Source organism: Eutrema salsugineum, unplaced genomic scaffold (assembly GCF_000478725.1).
Source record: "Eutrema salsugineum unplaced genomic scaffold, Eutsalg1_0 scaffold_13, whole genome shotgun sequence".
Classification (NCBI taxonomy): Eukaryota; Viridiplantae; Streptophyta; class Magnoliopsida; order Brassicales; family Brassicaceae; genus Eutrema; species Eutrema salsugineum.
This window is the reverse complement of record NW_006256885.1, coordinates 7,679,509-7,695,727: the sequence shown is the minus strand read 5'-3', so window position 1 is coordinate 7,695,727 and position 16,219 is coordinate 7,679,509. Positions and strand designations below refer to the sequence as shown.

The window sequence follows — 16,219 nt, the reverse complement described above, 5'->3', positions numbered from 1 at the left end:
ATTGAAAGTTCGAGTATTTCCAAGGTTTTGTTCTCATTGTAGTCTCTTAATGTTATATTTTTGGTTTTAACGACTTACATGTTGTAGAAGAATGATTTCTACCCAAAGAAACGACTTAAAAAATGAACTATAGAAACAAAATTTCTTATTAAAAATTCAGATACTGGATTTGAGTTTTTCTTCTTCTTTGGGTTGTAGTTATCCTCTCTTTTGCTGGTGAAACATAAAATGAAGTTAATAGAAAAGTCGAGCGAAATCCCTAGCAATGTAACACATTTCGATAAGCTTCTCACTGCGATGCAGAACAAAAGGCGGCTCATTAGAAGGTCCATCGAACTGATCTTTGCATAAATACGCATAATCATGCGCTTTAGAAGCAGCGTGAAATGCTAACTGGAAAGAGCTATTTCGCAAAAACTCTTTAGCTTCCTCAAGATGTTTGATCGTTATGCCATAACTATTCGCACATGACTCGTAAGCGTTCTTGAGCTGCTTATCATTACCTGAGCCTCTTGCTAAGTCGTTCATCAATGCTAGGTTTTTCAGACCAAATGCACGAGTTTTATCGACTGTGAGCTCGATAAGGCCATGAATGTTCGTAGAGGTCGTTCTGTGATCTGCGGTTAGCCATCTGACGCAAAAGCGATGACTGTGAATTGTTGATTGTGAGCAGAGTTTGATGAGGAGGACTTTTGTGACGATGTCTGTGGGAGCAAATGAAGAAGACGAAGGGACGATGATTAGGATCAGAAGAAGAAGAAGAAGGGGGATGGGATATGTGTTTCTTGTGATGCAAGAAATACCCATTGCTTGCCTTAGATAAATGTTAAAATCTGTATGATGTTTTAGTGTTGTTGTATGAATGACTAATCTTTCTATATATACTGTTTTTCTTGTGGAATTGCAACTCCTGTTTTAATGAATTGTTCTCCCAATTTATTATGCAGATAAAACTGTTTGAAGAATGAATGCGTTATTAATTAATTTTGTTAAGAATACATAAGTTTATGTTTTTGTGCATTGGTTAGAGAAGCAATTGCATTGACCGCTAAACGTTATGCTTTTGTTGTTGTTTTCTACTTATAAAGGATACTTAACGCCATAATTAAGATAAGTTTCTTAATGTGTCACATAGTAGATGAATGTTAAAACACATATAGTTCAATAATAATACCATTTGATGTTTTATATTTGTTCGTTGGGCCTAACCGCACAATGCGCACATATTTTCTAATTGTTTTTTTTTCCCACCATAAGAAGTGTTTTCAAACTTTATTTGTCAAAAGAAACCAATATTATCGAAAAGTGTAAACCACATATCTTAATCACATATATATATATATATATTTTTTTTTTTTTTTGGTATGATTAATCACATATTTTTTAATCCACTGTAAATATATTGCTTCGGAAACGAATTAGAAAAATGTCTAATAATAGAACAACACAAAGAAAAACGTGTATTCAAAACTAGCAAAGCACACATGTATATATATAAAACGATAAACAAGAAAACAAGTTAACAAAACAAAAAACATGAGAAAAACATCTAGAAAGAAAATAATGAAAAATCTTTCAATATTTCTATTTGTTTTCATCCTTTGCATCAATCTATTTGAAGCGAGAACGACAACAATCATAATCAAGAACCGCCTTTCACAAAAAAAGATGGCTCAAGGTACATTGTGACGATAGAAGAAAGAGTGCCATAAAAAAAATACAGGATTTTGGTGTCCATTATCTGAGACCGGGCGGAAAAGATTACCAATTCAGTGTCGTCGATAACGTCTATCTACCGCTCTTTATCGTGTGTAGAGTGTACAAAGGAGCTGATTATAAGATCTCTGCGGAGTTTCTCGGCTATCGACAGGGCCCTGCAACAAAGCCTCACCATGGCACGTATGTTAACGAAGCTAGAGATGATGCGATTTATTACGGTCCTCTTACGAGTCCTCCATTAATGAAGGGAGTTGGTTGGATCATAAATAAAATATAGAGATCCTTAATAGAGATCTCGCTTGTGTTATCGAAAATTTAAAACATATATACTATTAATTTTAACATCATTGGTTTAATAATATACTTGTAAAAATCACTGATATACTTATAAGTTATAAATATTATTGTAACAAATCATTTTTATATATTTCATTGAATTTTCAAATTTCTGTTAGTATTTCCAATATATAGAACTTGTATATCGCTAGTGTTTAATCTTTTAGTTACATGAGTTTTGATAATTTTTATCATTTCTGGAATAAAAAATGATGAAGACGATTTTAGATCTATAACCATTAGTTTTTTATAATACCCTCTGTTTAAGCAGTTAAGGTTGAGAGAATTTAAAATAAATAAAAAAGTTTAAAGTTAGAGAAAATCGATTTAGTTAAATATATATATATATATATATATCATTATACTCCAACAGATGATTACGTTCAGTACTTAATTGATGTTCGAATGTTTTCCAACAGAGGACAGAAGATAAGTTTCTTTTCTCACTAGTGGTGATTCGATCGATATATAACAATATATTGTGATTTAAAGAATTAAATTTGTTTTAGATTTGGAAGTTTAAACGACTGCATAATGTAGTCATTTCGTTTGCGCAATTGGTTTGTTCCTTCATCTTCAAATCAATGTACAATCGATTTTCTCTTGCAATAACATTAAAATCCGTATCTGACTATCTGTTCACCAACACAAAATTCATCATATCGACCAAAAAGTCTTTTTTTTTTTTTTTACAGAAAACAATGACACATTTAATTTCCAGAGGTGGAGAGAGATTAATTCAAAGTCTCTCTCTTCTTGTCACATCAATTCACACTCTGCATCTGTTTATTTTTTTATACGAGCGCTCTCTCCGCTGCTTCTTCTTTAGGTCTGTACTCAAACCCAAATCCCAAAATCCCAAATTTCCAAATCCCAAATCGTAAATTGTATCCGTTTTCTTCGTCCTCACTCTCTTTACCATTCTTGTTCCTCTGACCCATTTCTAAAAAAAACTCAATTTTTCGTTCTTTCCACTGATTTGTTTCTCTCGTCGTGCTTTTCTTCTTTACCCATTTGGGTTCAGGTAGGTTTGAGAAATTTTCAGTGAGAGAGAGGGAGAGAAAAGTGAAAGGCTTTCATTGGTTTTTAGGGTTTCAGTGTTCAGCTTCACAGATTTTTCTCATCACGCTTGGATTTTGGCCCAATTTTGCTCGACACTTCTGGGTTTTCTTCTCCGAGCCAACATCTTCCTGTGAACGTTTTAGAAACTATCGAATGCGGTACCCTTCTACGCATTTATGAGTTTTTTTTTTTGTTTTACTTTTGGTCTGATGAATCATTTGATTTGTCTGTATTCCTGTTTTATCCGGTTACTGTCCAAAATTTAGTCCTTTTGTCCTCATCATTGAAAAACTTAATAGATAATCAATCTGAAATAGTTGGCTGAGCTCTGAAATACTTAAGAGTCAAAATCCAATGTCAAGTATGATAATCATGCATTCCGTACAAGTGATTCAATTGTTGTGATCTGTAGATGATAGAAACGGAGGCTATTGAGGGGAAACGAACGAAAGGAGGGTTCCTAAATCTGTTTGATTGGCCTGGTAAATCCCGGAAGAAGCTCTTCTCCTCTACCATCACCTTAGAACCCTCCGGTAATGTCTGCAAAACAAAAATACTATATGTGTTCTTACCAAATGTCTGGTATAGGTTATAGAAAATGGTTCCTTTTGCTGAAGCCCTTTGTTGAATTCTCGTCATGCTTTTTGATTCAATTTTTTCTATGTCGTAAAAATGACTTCTTGTGTGGATGAATCGAAGATAATGCATTTTTTCTTTGGGCTCTTGTTCAATAAACTCAAAGGTCTTGTCCTCTTTGTTTGTATCAGAAGCATCAAAGCAAGAGAAACAAAATACTCAAAACCCCTCAAAGTCATGGCACTCTCCGGTAAGGCTTCTCAGTACCATTTTTTCCCCTCTTCTTTTGAACTTAGTGAATGACAGTAACCAATAGTCTTTGATCTGTTTTTTTTTTTCTTTAGAAGATTGATGAGATTGGAAAGAATTCGACTTACAATCCGAGAAGCGACTCGAGTTGTTCGACATCCACTGTTACTAGTGATGACGGACAAGGTTCAAGAGCCCCGAGTGTAGTCGGGAGGCTCATGGGTTTAGAGTCTCTACCTGTGTCAAATTCCCTGAAACCTCGGTCAAATTCTGATTTTGATCCATTCTTCCTCAGATCTTCACGCAAGGCAAGTACATGGGATGCCTATGAGAATTTGGGTTATGTAAATCTCCGCACTGACTATGATGGTATTTCTTGGGACCATTTGGATTCGAGAACGAATAACGAGCGTACCCGGCCTATTGACCGCTTTCAAACAGAGACGTTACCTCCACGGTCAGCTAAACCAATCTCTGTCACTCACAGTAGGCTTTTGTCACCTATCCGGAGTCCTGGCTATGTTCAGTCCAGAAATCCTGCTTATGTAATGGAAGCAGCTTCGAGAGTGATTGAGCCTAGTCCTCTGATAGCTGCTAAGCCAAGGTTTTCACCATCTGATTCTTCTTCATCGTTTCCAATGAGGATCAGAGATCTGAAGGAGAAACTAGAAGCTTCACACAGAGGACCAAGCCCTCAAATCTCTAATGGTACCCGCAACAATAAGTATTCAAGAGGAAAGCACGACGATAAGAGAACTACATCATCACTCAAGACACAGGAGACAAATACGTTATTGGGTAAAACCAGTTTTGATGGTTTGAAGGGTAAAGTGAAGCCGCCTTCTGTATCTGCGCACGCAAAGGCCAATACTATTCATAAGCAAAACAGCTCAACGACCTCAAGTGGCAACAGAGGCCAGAAGGAGAAGATGGACACTAAGAACCGTGTGATAAAAAATGGTCTCAAAGAATCTTCTGCTAGCACTGGGAAAACTGTGGTCAAGCCAAATAACCAGAAACAGAACCAATTCGCTGTGACGTCTGTTTCAAACCAGAAAGGCAGCAAAGTGATGAACAAAGTTGTAAACAAGGTTTTGGTAGAAAGCGGAACTACATCTAAAAAGCCTGGTTTTACAGCAACATCGGCGGAAAAAAACTCTACTTTACCTTTCTCCCGCAAAAAGAATCTTCCCCGCAACAAAAAACCGCCAAGTGGTGTCCAAGAACCCGGAAATATCAACGATAAACGGATCAAAAGGAGTGAAAAGTTGATAAAATGTAACATCACCGTTGATGGCCGGTTGAAGACAGAGGAAGATGATCGGAAGAAGGACATGGATGTGATTTCGTTCACTTTCTCATCCCCGATCAAGGGTATATCATCGGATTCACGATCCTCCACTAAAAAGACAGATCAAGATAGACAGTGTGCGCTTAGTTTCAGTGCGATCGACGGTGATTCTCTAAACATTCTGTTGGAACAAAAGCTCGGGGAGCTAACCTCTAAGATTGAGTCATCTAGCAGTAGCCTTACCCAAGAAGAAGAGTCTTCGTGTTCCATTTCAAAGGATTGGGTGAATGGGACGATATCATTGCCATCAGATGATCTGGATAAAGTTTCATCAGAGAGCGAATCTGTTTCTGACTCTACTTCATTCTACAATAACCGAAAATTCCAGGTTAGTCTGATACTGTTTCTTTTAGTCGTTATATTTGTATTACCATAATGTTTTCCGACCAAGTTACTGAGAAATTTTCATATTTTCATTTGATGCAGGTAGAAGAGCAGGAAGTTAACAGCTTCAGCAATGTAACAGAAGCGGAGGATCTCCAGATATCCTGGAGCGAGAGTATCTCAAGTTCACACAATGAACCTCACCATGAGATTGAAGAAAGAGAACTCTCAGTAGCAGAAGCTGAAGAAGGCTATGACTGGGAGCTCGAGTACATAAACGAGATCATAGCCTCTGGGCAACTGATGGTTAAAGAAATCTCCTTGGGGGTGGCTACTGATATATTACCTTTCAACCTTTTCGATGAACTTGAAGGTAAGAGAGATGCACGGGGCAAGATCGAGAGAATGACGCTGTTTGAATCTGTGAATCAGTGCTTAACACTCAAATGCGAGAAGATGTTCATGGGAAGCTACAGAGGATTGCTGGGGAAAGAAGGGGTTTTGTTTGAAAGGAAAGAGATTTTAGCTGAAAAAGTGAAGAAAGAGATTGAGGGATTGAAAAAGATGAGAGAGATGATGATGGATGAGCTCGTTGACAATGACATGAGTAGTTTCGAAGGGAAATGGCTTGATTACGAGAGAGAGAGTTACGAAGAAGCAGTTGAGATTGAAGAAGAGATTTTTTCTGAATTAGTTGATGACTTAGTTATTGATCTTCTCTTGTGTTTCTAACAAAGCAATCTTCTTCATGTTTGTCCAATTTCACACAATGATTTGTTGTTTCTATGTGTTTGTTAAGCATGATTAGAAAGAGAAGCATTCTTTGAATATCTCTCACAGATGGCAACTAGTATAAGAAAATAAATTTTATATCCAAACGGCATGGAGTATAAAAAAATTAAAGCGAAACGGGAAGGCGTTTCTGTGAAAGTGTGATTAAAAATTTTAAAGGGGGGGCGTTCCGAGAATCGAACTCGGGACCTCTCGCACCCGAAGCGAGAATCATACCACTAGACCAAACGCCCTAGTCGTTTGCTACTTAGCACCGTTAAACTAATTATTATCGTGAAAGAAATTGCCGTCTTTGTGCGGTGGGTCTGACTCTATTGTTCTTCAGGGACCGGAAAAAATTGGGTCGAATTTATATTCACATCAGTGTATCCTCTCCTTCCTCAAACCTTTTACCTTTGTGTTCTACAATGGCTTCTAGCAACACCGTAAGCATACGCTTGATCCTATGGTTCTCTCTTGCTACTTTGGGTTATGGGTAACGACGATTCGATTCTGAGTTTCGATTTGTGTTTTGCTTCGATTTTGTAGACTACCACTGGGGTTGATAACACGTTCAGAAAGAAGTTCGATACGGAAGAGTATCGGGAACGAGCACGTGAACGCGAAAACAAGGTTTGGTTTCTCCAACAAGAATATTATTTTTCAATCTCTAATTTGTTCAAGTTTCAGTTTTGAAAACGGGTTTTCTTCTCTTCTCGATGCAGGAGTCGGACCGGTCTAAGTCTCGGTGTAAGGCTACTTCTTTGATTTGGCTTATGAAAAAAAAGTTAAAATTTTTGAAATCTATGATGTCATTAACTAGGGTTGTTGTTGCAGCCAAAGGCCCTCCTGTGCAAAGAGCACCTTTGAAGCATAGAGATTATCATGTAGACCTGGAATCTCGTCTGGGGAAGACACAGGTGACTTTATCTCTCTTAATAACCCTTTTTTTTTTTCGGCTCTTAATAACCCTTTTATTTTTAGTGGTATTCGTATATGATGGCACCATTTGGATTGAATAGAAACTTGCAAGCTTAGCTTTGGCTTATCTCCTAACAAAGAGAATTAAGGAAGTAAAATTTGTCCATTTGTTCTTGGATGAGCGAGTCTGCTACTCAGCTGCGTCACGGATGATGTTCTATCTGGGTCTCTTTTACATGAGGAATCCACTTTAAAGCTTGCACATTTGGTTTATGGATCGATCGATCCTTTTTAAGAGTACCTGATAATACATAGTAGCTGGTGTGCTTTATTGGGTAAAGTTCTTGTGTTCCCTGAAAAACAGATGAAGGTTGGGGAATGATTACCTATATATCATGTTATTGTTTTGATGTTTGGACGGCATTGATGTTTCAACTAGTTATTGCACGAGTGTTTTTTATATATGAGCTGAATCAATATTAGGTTGTTTGATATCAGTTTAGTCCTTGTATTCCTTTTGATATGGCAATTTTGTCCAAGGGTCCTTGATAATCTGATGTTCTTTTGCTCATATTACCAGGTTGTTACACCGGTAGCGCCTCTAAGTCAGCAGGTAATGGCTGTTTCTAGGTTTACTCGCAAATATGACCTTAAGAAAACACTTGTTGTTACACGGGTATCTGCTAATGCTCTTTGTCTTCCCACAGGCCGGTTATTTCTGTCGCGTTTGTGAATGTGTTGTTAAAGATTCGGCAAACTACTTGGATCACATAAATGGGAAAAAACGTACGTGGTGACCCTTGACCCTTTAATCTGCTCTTTACTCACCATATTTCTAACAAGTCAAACGAAAGAAATCAAATTCAGTTTGAAGCCATTAAATTGTTGGATGGAATATTCAGTTTGTTTGCAAAATGTAATGAACTAGACGGTTTTGTTTATGTTTCTCGCAGATCAAAGGGCGTTGGGAATGTCTATGCGGGTGGAGAGATCCTCTCTTGAACAAGTACATTTTTTTCTCCCAGGCACTATGTACTTAAATGCTTTCATGGTGTTTTGCATATGACTGAATCTGAGACAAAAGTGCTTATGGTTTGAATGCATTAGGTCCAGGAGCGGTTCGAGGTGTTAAAGAAGCGTAAAACGCCTGGAACTTTCACAGAACAAGGTAAGACCTCTGAGAGCACCCATCTCTTAGTTACACGGAGTCTGATGTTTCATCAGAAAACAGAAACTATTCTCTAATGCATAGTAGATTTCGGATATCTGAATTTGCTCATGATATGGGAATAGACTTGGACGAACGGATCCGGAAACAGCAAGAAGAAGAGGAAGAACTAAAACGGCAGCGGCGGGAGAAAAAGAAAGAGAAGAAGGCAAGTTTCAATAGATAAGATGTCTTCTTGAGCTCACTATTTTTTTGTTTTTTCTTTGATTGGCCATTATTATGATTTTCTTTTGGAAATCTGACTTGTGGTTTTTCAAAATTTATTTTTCCAGAAAGGGAAGGTGATGGAAGAGGAGCCTGAAATGGATCCCGAGGTTGCAGAGATGATGGGGTTTGGGGGATTCGGATCTTCCAAAAAATCATGAGGAGCATCATCATTTGATCATTTGTGTCTTTATGTTGTAAAACGTTTTTGATCCAAAGTTTGATACTTTGTAATCTATCATTTCATAATGAGATCGTTTCATTGTGCCTTACAAAAGGAGAAATAGTTTTGTTTAAATTTTTCTCTTTAGAAGCTTTGACGAAAGCGTTACAGTTTACATTGTGCCTTAAGACGGATTTTTTTATGTTTTTCTGTTATGTTTTTATTTATTTTGGCTTTTCTAGTACCATTAAAGAAGAGTTGACTATTAGTTTACTACAAAGGAGAAAAGGGTTTTAGAGCAGAGCCGAGTCAGCTCACCGTCGAGTTGGGAACCAGACACACGGCGATGGAGACCGAGACTAAAGTAGTCGAGACAGAGCATGATCTGGCGTCTAACACAACTTTCAAATCAACGGTTAGTTTATTATCTTACCGCTTAGAGAAGGAAATTCCGAAACTCATCTTTGGATCTACTTTCACGTATGTTTTATCTATCCAACCAATCAAAACATGATAAGATGATGTATTGTTTTTGTTTAAGGAGTTAATTTTTTGTTCTTTTTTTTTTGGTGCGCACTAGAGGTTGTTGGGATATATATAAAGAGTATTAATTAGCAAACGTTTTTCTCCTTTTGGAAAACTTGTGTAGCATATAGGCGACTTCAGGTACCCATATTTACCTGACTTTGGAGCCGCGATACCATGTGGTAGAAAACACCAAGCTCAACAAGTAGTTATGCAAGAAGTTGATGTAAGTGTATTATATATTCTGTTTTAAATATTTAAGTTTGGTGTTTAGATACCTAATATGTATCATGTATGCGTCTCTGATGATTTCTCGGTACTTGTTCATAAACGACTGCAGTTAACGCTTCGATTGGGTAGAAAAGAAATGGAAATCGTCAAGATAGAGGTATCTTGCAGGTTCTCACCATACTTAAAAATGTTTTAAACAAGACTTTGTTACTTGACTTGCTTAACAAACAAAAGGGTCTTGGGAAGGAACAGAATCAGTTCCTGCCAGAAGCTGAAGCAGAGTCAGGACCAGTTTTGGAGGACCAGTTCTATATATATTTACCTGATTTTGGAGCCGCGATACCATGTGGTAGAAAACACCAAGCTCAACAAGTTATACAAGAAGTTGATGTAAGTGTATTATATATTTTGTTTCTATATATAATTTTGGTGTTTAGATACCTGGTATTTGAATGCGTCTCTGATAATTTTTATCGGTCCTTGTTCATAAACGACTGCAGTTGACGCTTCGATTGGGTAGACAAGAAATGGAAATCGTTAAGATAGAGGTATCTCTCAGGTTCTCACCATACTTAAAAGATGTTTTAAACAAGACTTTGTTACTTGACTTGTTTAACAAACAACTGGGTCTTGGGAAGGAACGGAATCAGCTTCTGCCAGAGTCAGGACCAGTTGCTATGGATGAGTATACACGGGTTGGGGTTGCTATGGCTCTGTCTTTGACATCAACAGGTGGCTCAACATTATACATGGAAACAAGAGTTATCAAGGAAGCTGAAGCCATAGGCTACCTCTATGTAACGGGATATGTTGGGGAAGAGACGATAGAAAGCGCTGACATCGCTTACACAGTTGCCAAACAGATCCTTCTCCAGACACAACCCAAGAACAACTTCTTTGCCAACTCCATACTTTGCCTAGATTTACCTAGAGGTAAAGGCACAAGCGCAGGCTGCACCATCACCACATCCTTGTTATCACTTGCCATGAACAAACCTGTGAGGAAGAATCTTTCAATGACCGGGACAATCACTCCAACCGGTAGACTCCTTCGAATTGGCTCCGTAAGTCACACACACACACACTACAATACAAATACTCTGTTTAGTTATTGATTAAGTTCTAGCCAAGGCATCAAATAAAAGAGCCATTACACACAAAATCTCTCTTTCTCCCACTCTCAGGTGAAAGAGAAGACAATTGGTGCAAGACAGAGCCAAGTGAAGACGATCATATTCCCGGAAGCTAACCGGGATGACTTTGATGAGCTCGAAAACTACTTGAAAGAAGGACTCGACGTTCATTTCGTCCATGAATACAAGCAAATATTTGATCTAGTATTTGGATGTAATAATGAAGATTATCAAACTGATTTCAGAGAAGAATACGAAAGGGTAGGAATTGAAGATTATGTTGGCAAATCAGCTTTGTATGAGCAGACACATGTCGGGGTTTCTATGTGGTTAGCTATGACGTACAGAGGCGGCTCAGCATTGTATGTGACGACAACACTTGAAGATAAACATGATGGCGAAGGCTGTCTCCCTATAAGGAGCCAACCTGGAGAAGAGTTGCTAAGAAGTCTTGACATCGCTTTTGATCTCGCTTACCAAATCCTCCTCGAGAAAAAACCTGAGAACACGTTCTTTGAGGATTCCGTGCTTAGCATATATTTGCCTACTTATTCCACAATTAACGGTACAAGCGCAGGCTGCACCATTCTCACATCCTTTCTATCACTGGCCATGGACAAACCTGTGAGGAAGAATCTCGCAATGGCCGGAACACTCACTCCAACTGGTAAAATTCTTGGAATTGCCAGCGTAAGTCAACAGTCAACACACTACACTATTACTATACTCTGTTAGCCTTTTTAGCTAACGATTTAAGTTCTTGTGAAAGAGCCATTATACACAAAATCTCCCTTTTACTCTGTATCTCAGGTGAAGGAGATGACCATAGGTGCAAGACGGACTCAAGTCACGACCATAATATTCCCTGAAGCTAACCGGAGAGAATTTTATGAGCTCGAGGACGACGTGAAACAAGGAATTGACGTTCATTTCGTCGATGAATATGAGCAAATATTCGAGTTAGTCTTTGGCTATAACCATTAGAAGAAGACCAAACAAGTAAATTGTGACCCGACCAAATTTCATCCATTCTTTAATTCTTTTTCTTCTACTTTTGCATGGTTTAGGTAATAGCATCATCTTATTCTTTGTATTTGCTAAGATAAATCGTTTTGTCTTATATAAGTTCAGAAAATAAGATGAGTTGATAAAAACAATTATGGATTAGTGTACTATTTTTTTTGTGAACTTCATTTATATAGAATGTAACAAATTAGAAGTTTAAGATCGTATCTAACTCCTTTCTTTATTTAGAAATTATAATAGAATTCCTACATTGACACGATCTTTTTACAAGTACCACAATGGATGGTCGTCGACCAAGAAAAATCTCCCCAAATTTACAGTGTTGTACCCACAGAAAAAAAAAAAAAAAACATAGTTCCGAAGTTTCAGTTATAGTCATTAGTCATTACTCATTCAAGCCATTGCCTCCTAGATCACCTATATACTACCAAAAAACCTTTACGATCCTTATCAAGATTCTCCCTCATCCTTTCTTGAAGCATCGTCGAGTTAGTTTGCGTCCCATGGAACTCTCCTGTGATTCTCACTCCAATGTGCTTCCCATAATCATCCCATTCATGTTGTTTAATGTTATCTCCCACTTCCACACGACCAGATCCTATCAAAGTAATAGGTTATTGTTTTTTCTGTTTTCATCATGCATACAGAATCATATTTAAACAAAGTATTTGCATAAGGTTCATAGTTAAGTACCTTGAGAATTGCTGTTCATGTTGTTTCCATAGCCAGACATCATCCCTTCTTGAAGCATCGTCGAGTTAGTTTGCGTCCCATGGAACTCTCCTGTGATTCTCACTAGGCTCATGTCTTCACCAACTACGCCAATGTGCTTCCCATAATCATCCCATACATGTTGTTTAATGTTATCTCCCACTTCCACACGACCAGATCCTATCAAATTAGTAGGTTATTGTTTTTCCTGTTTTCATCATGCATACAGAATCATATTTAAACAAAGTATTTGCATTAGGTTCATAGTTAAGTACCTTGAGAATTTCTGTTGTTGTTTCCATAGCCAGACATCATATTTGTTTGTGTCCCAAGTAATCCCCATGTGTTTCTCATCTGGCTCCTGCCTTGCAACAACCTGTTATATTGCTCGTTCATCAACTGAGACGATGGTAGGAGAGACTGCGCCTCACGCAATTGAACAAATGAAACTTGCCTCCCATCATTAGGCAAGAACTGTGTTGCCATTCTAAAGTTCCCTTCTCCCGCTTGAACACGACCAAATCCTATCATAACAACGGTCTTTCTTCATATAATAGACAGACCCGCATATAAAATAAGTTGTGTAAGGTTCAAAGTTAAGTACCTTGAGACTGGTGGTGAAGAAGGTCCATGTTGACGCTGAAGCTACCTTGAGACTGGTTATCGTTGTTCCCGTTTTGTTCAAAGTAAAGAGATTCTGGTAGAGTGGGGAAAGGGATCTTGACGAGGTCGGACCAGAACTTATCGCCAGACACAAGCTTCTCCATGATCTCTTGCAGATCCCCAGGAGTAAAATGGAATGTTTGCCTCCTGTTACGTATACATAAGTTAGGGTTTGAAATCTATTTCATCCATACGAAAACCAAAAAGAAGCAAACCTGCAAACAGAAGCCTGATTCGAGGTAAAATCTTCTTCAGTCGCAATCCACTCAGTACTTCTATATGGCCTATGACTGGGTTCCTTTACGAATCTTGGAGGTTTTCTCAGCTACGATTTAAAAAAGAATTATCGTCACTAGGCTCAAAAAACAAGCAGAATGTGTAAGAACACAGATTATTACCTCAACTTCAAGTGAATTAGTATGTCTTCTGATAGACAATATATCAGCCCAATCAATCTCAATTCGTTTCTTTATCCTTTCCCTGTTAGCAACACTGTAATCCAGATATTCCCAAACCAGTTTCTTTGCTGGGAAGAGGCATTTGAAGATGAGAGTATCCAGGTACACGGACTCGCAAGTCCATTGACCAACGATGATCTTGTAAATTTGGTAGTTCAGAGGCTTCCGCTTTTCGGGAGGATTCGAGGCCATTTCGTTCTCCTGAGAGAGAAGATGAAGAAATCTTTTGTTACTAGTTCCTGAGAACAGCGAATCAAGATCCATGTTGAAGAGGACGACGAAGAAGAAACAATTTCGTTTTCTTTTGCTCTGTTCCCCCTAAATCTATACGACAGTATGAAAAAAGAAGAACGAACTTACAGATGAGAGTAGGGGTCAGAGAGAGAGACGATGCTGAAGTGGGATTTGCACCGTTGGTTTTCTTTGATTCTTGAAGCAAAGAGGCAAAAGATGAAGAAGAAGAAGACGATGAAAGAGTGAAAGAATGAGAGACAGATGATGAAGTGGCGTGATTTTGATTTGTATCATCGTGTCTATATATATACTTTGCAGTTGAAGGGAGACACGTCAGCCATCCTTTTTCCACGTCAGCCACTCTTTTACCACGTCAGCATTTCTTTTAATGAAGTGAAACTGTAGTCTCTTCGGGAAAAAAAGCATCCCGCCGGTAAACAACCGGCGCGAAGCCCACACTCCGTTTCTCGCCGGAGAAGAGAAGGCATCCCTCGGAAAAGCTTCCTGTGTCTCCTCTGTAACTCATCTCCGGAGATTCGGGAATTCTTCAATTGTCCCTTCTCATGGCGAATCTGGAATCCCATCGCTTCTCGCTGCAACACTATCCCGATCAGAGACATCACTACAGAGGTACCCTGGATCCAGAATCGATCGTCATCTAATCTTACAACAAGCCTTTGGAATTTTGAAGTCGTATTCTTCAAAATGGGCTGTCTCCCTCGTTGGATTGCTGGGTAATATGGAAGGAGAAATGATGAAATTAGGTTTTGGGTTTTAGGTTTTAGTCTGTTTCTATTTAGTCTATTGGTTTGTTGACTTTGATGCAATAATAGAAGAGAATGATCACTGGACTCAAATAGTTGTTATAAGTGTTACCGATCGTCCTTTTTTTTTGTGCCGATGGATTTCGATACAAAATAATCCAAAGATTATAACCTTACATTATATACTCGAAAAGTTTTTTTTTTTTTCATTCTATGTTTACATCACAAAAGCTCTTGGTGAAGTTGGAAAAAGGATTCTGAATCTTTTAATTTAACAACAAAATGTTTACGATTAGGGTTTTGATTTCTACTCCAAAAATATCCAATTTCATATATAAATTACCCTCATTAGTAGAAAATTTTACAACAGCCATCTTTGTGGTAAGAAGAGTTAGATCAGCCTAACGAATGAAGTATCAATGATAATTGATACATAGTGAAAACAACAACATAGGAAGATACCAAGTGAGAGACTTCTTCTAATGGTCATAGCCAAAGGCTAGCTCGAAAATCTGCTCATATTCATCGACGAAATGAACATCGAGCCCTTCTTTCACGTTCTCCGGGAGCTCATCAAAATCTTTACGGTTACCCTCCGGGAATATAATCATCTTCACTTGACTCCGTCTCGCAGCTATAGTCTTCTCCTTAACCTGTGAGAGATTTTGTGTATAGTTTATCAACTTAGTAGAAATATTTTGGGTAACCAAAAAGCTAAAACAGAGTAACTGTATTGTGTGTGTGAGAGACTTACGCCGCCAATTAGAAGAATTCTACCGGTTAAGGTGACTTCTCCGGTCATTGCAAGATCCTTCCTTACAGGCTTCTTCATGGCAAGTGATAGCAACGAAGTGATCATGGTGCAGCCTGCGCTTGGACCGTCTTTTGGTGTGGATCCTTCAGGAACATGAAGATGAAGCTTGGAATTCGCAAAGAACATGTTCTTGGGTTTTTTCTCTTGCATGATTCTTCTCGCGACCGTGTGAGCTATCTGTGCACTTTCTTTCATCACATCCCCGAGCCGGCCCGTTACATGAAGACCGCCTTTGCGTTTTACTTCTTCTACAAAGGTTGTCTCTATGTACAACGTTGAGCCACCCATAGACGTCCAAGCTAGACCCATTACAACCCCGACTGGTGTCTGTTCATAGATCCTGTCTGCGTGGAATACCGGTTTTCCAACATAATCTGCAAGGTCTGATTCATCAACCACAACCTTTTCAACAGTTTCAGTTGATTCTGTTGAGTCCCCATTTGCTGACTCATCTATCAACACAGTGGATCCTTCTTCAGAGGTCTCAGTGTTGGCCAAAGTTTTAGTATCTTCAGCGTCAGCAACATCAGCCGAAACTGCAGGTGCTTCTGCGGATGCTCCTTCGCGTACTAGTTTCAAAGCAATCTGCCAAAAACAGTCAAATGATTTTAGATTCTTGGGGGGGGGGGGGGGGGGAACAAAAAAAAATTTAAAAGTCTGAGGGAACTTGTAAAACATACCTTAAGATTTACTTCTCAAAATGGTTCTTGGGGGTTTTTAACTCCCGGTTTTCAGGAGATTCCTCACTTACATGAA

At 38.4% G+C, this 16,219-nt stretch overlaps 6 protein-coding genes and 1 non-coding gene across 10 annotated transcripts in view; 3 read left to right on the top strand and 4 right to left on the bottom strand.

Moving 5' to 3' along the window:
• Positions 1 to 234: 234 nt before the first annotated feature.
• LOC18023912 (pectinesterase inhibitor) lies at positions 235 to 807 on the bottom strand. The gene has a single exon (XM_006407971.1). The coding sequence runs from the start codon at positions 805 to 807 to the stop codon at positions 235 to 237; it is 573 nt and encodes a 190-aa protein (XP_006408034.1).
• Positions 808 to 2,861: 2,054 nt separating this feature from the next.
• LOC18023911 (serine-rich adhesin for platelets) lies at positions 2,862 to 6,403 on the top strand. 4 transcript variants are annotated; one of them, XM_024159896.1, is made up of 5 exons: positions 2,862 to 3,275; positions 3,530 to 3,650; positions 3,888 to 3,943; positions 4,041 to 5,621; positions 5,720 to 6,403. In XM_024159896.1, the coding sequence occupies exons 2-5, from the start codon at positions 3,530 to 3,532 to the stop codon at positions 6,347 to 6,349; spliced, it is 2,388 nt and encodes a 795-aa protein (XP_024015664.1). In that variant the 5' UTR covers positions 2,862 to 3,275; the 3' UTR covers positions 6,350 to 6,403. The 4 variants fall into 4 exon arrangements, with proteins under 4 accessions (XP_024015664.1, XP_024015663.1, XP_024015662.1 ...); XM_024159895.1 differs by having other exon boundaries at positions 4,038 to 5,621; XM_024159894.1 differs by having other exon boundaries at positions 3,885 to 3,943.
• A 167-nt stretch (positions 6,404 to 6,570) lies between these two features.
• TRNAP-CGG lies at positions 6,571 to 6,642 on the bottom strand. Its single transcript has one exon. It is a non-coding gene; the product is annotated as a tRNA-Pro (tRNA).
• Positions 6,643 to 6,691: 49 nt separating this feature from the next.
• Positions 6,692 to 9,025, top strand: LOC18023910 (zinc finger matrin-type protein 2). The gene is made up of 10 exons (XM_024159648.1): positions 6,692 to 6,834; positions 6,938 to 7,021; positions 7,114 to 7,138; positions 7,226 to 7,308; positions 7,890 to 7,922; positions 8,017 to 8,095; positions 8,263 to 8,315; positions 8,417 to 8,477; positions 8,603 to 8,685; positions 8,810 to 9,025. Exons 1-10 carry the CDS (start codon positions 6,817 to 6,819, stop codon positions 8,900 to 8,902), a joined length of 612 nt encoding a protein of 203 aa, XP_024015416.1. The 5' UTR covers positions 6,692 to 6,816; the 3' UTR covers positions 8,903 to 9,025.
• Positions 9,026 to 9,250: 225 nt separating this feature from the next.
• LOC112088957 (lon protease homolog 1, mitochondrial-like) lies at positions 9,251 to 11,777 on the top strand. Its single transcript, XM_024159525.1, has 8 exons — positions 9,251 to 9,319; positions 9,554 to 9,655; positions 9,770 to 9,817; positions 9,913 to 10,050; positions 10,161 to 10,208; positions 10,299 to 10,724; positions 10,845 to 11,483; positions 11,604 to 11,777. The coding sequence occupies exons 1-8, from the start codon at positions 9,251 to 9,253 to the stop codon at positions 11,775 to 11,777; spliced, it is 1,644 nt and encodes a 547-aa protein (XP_024015293.1).
• Positions 11,778 to 12,129: 352 nt separating this feature from the next.
• On the bottom strand, positions 12,130 to 14,724 carry LOC18023954. Its single transcript, XM_006407967.2, has 7 exons — positions 14,012 to 14,724; positions 13,592 to 13,852; positions 13,409 to 13,518; positions 13,135 to 13,340; positions 12,806 to 13,054; positions 12,513 to 12,710; positions 12,130 to 12,417 (listed from the first exon to the last, which is right to left on the bottom strand). Exons 2-7 carry the CDS (start codon positions 13,841 to 13,843, stop codon positions 12,233 to 12,235), a joined length of 1,200 nt encoding a protein of 399 aa, XP_006408030.2. The 5' UTR covers positions 13,844 to 13,852; positions 14,012 to 14,724; the 3' UTR covers positions 12,130 to 12,232.
• Positions 14,725 to 15,128: 404 nt separating this feature from the next.
• Positions 15,129 to 16,219, bottom strand: part of LOC18023952 (lon protease homolog 4, chloroplastic/mitochondrial) — a 5,151-nt gene continuing 4,060 nt past the window's right edge. Inside the window, 2 exon segments of the mRNA XM_024159524.1 lie at positions 15,129 to 15,302; positions 15,404 to 16,048. Of these exon segments, the coding sequence (XP_024015292.1) occupies positions 15,129 to 15,302; positions 15,404 to 16,048 (819 nt within the window).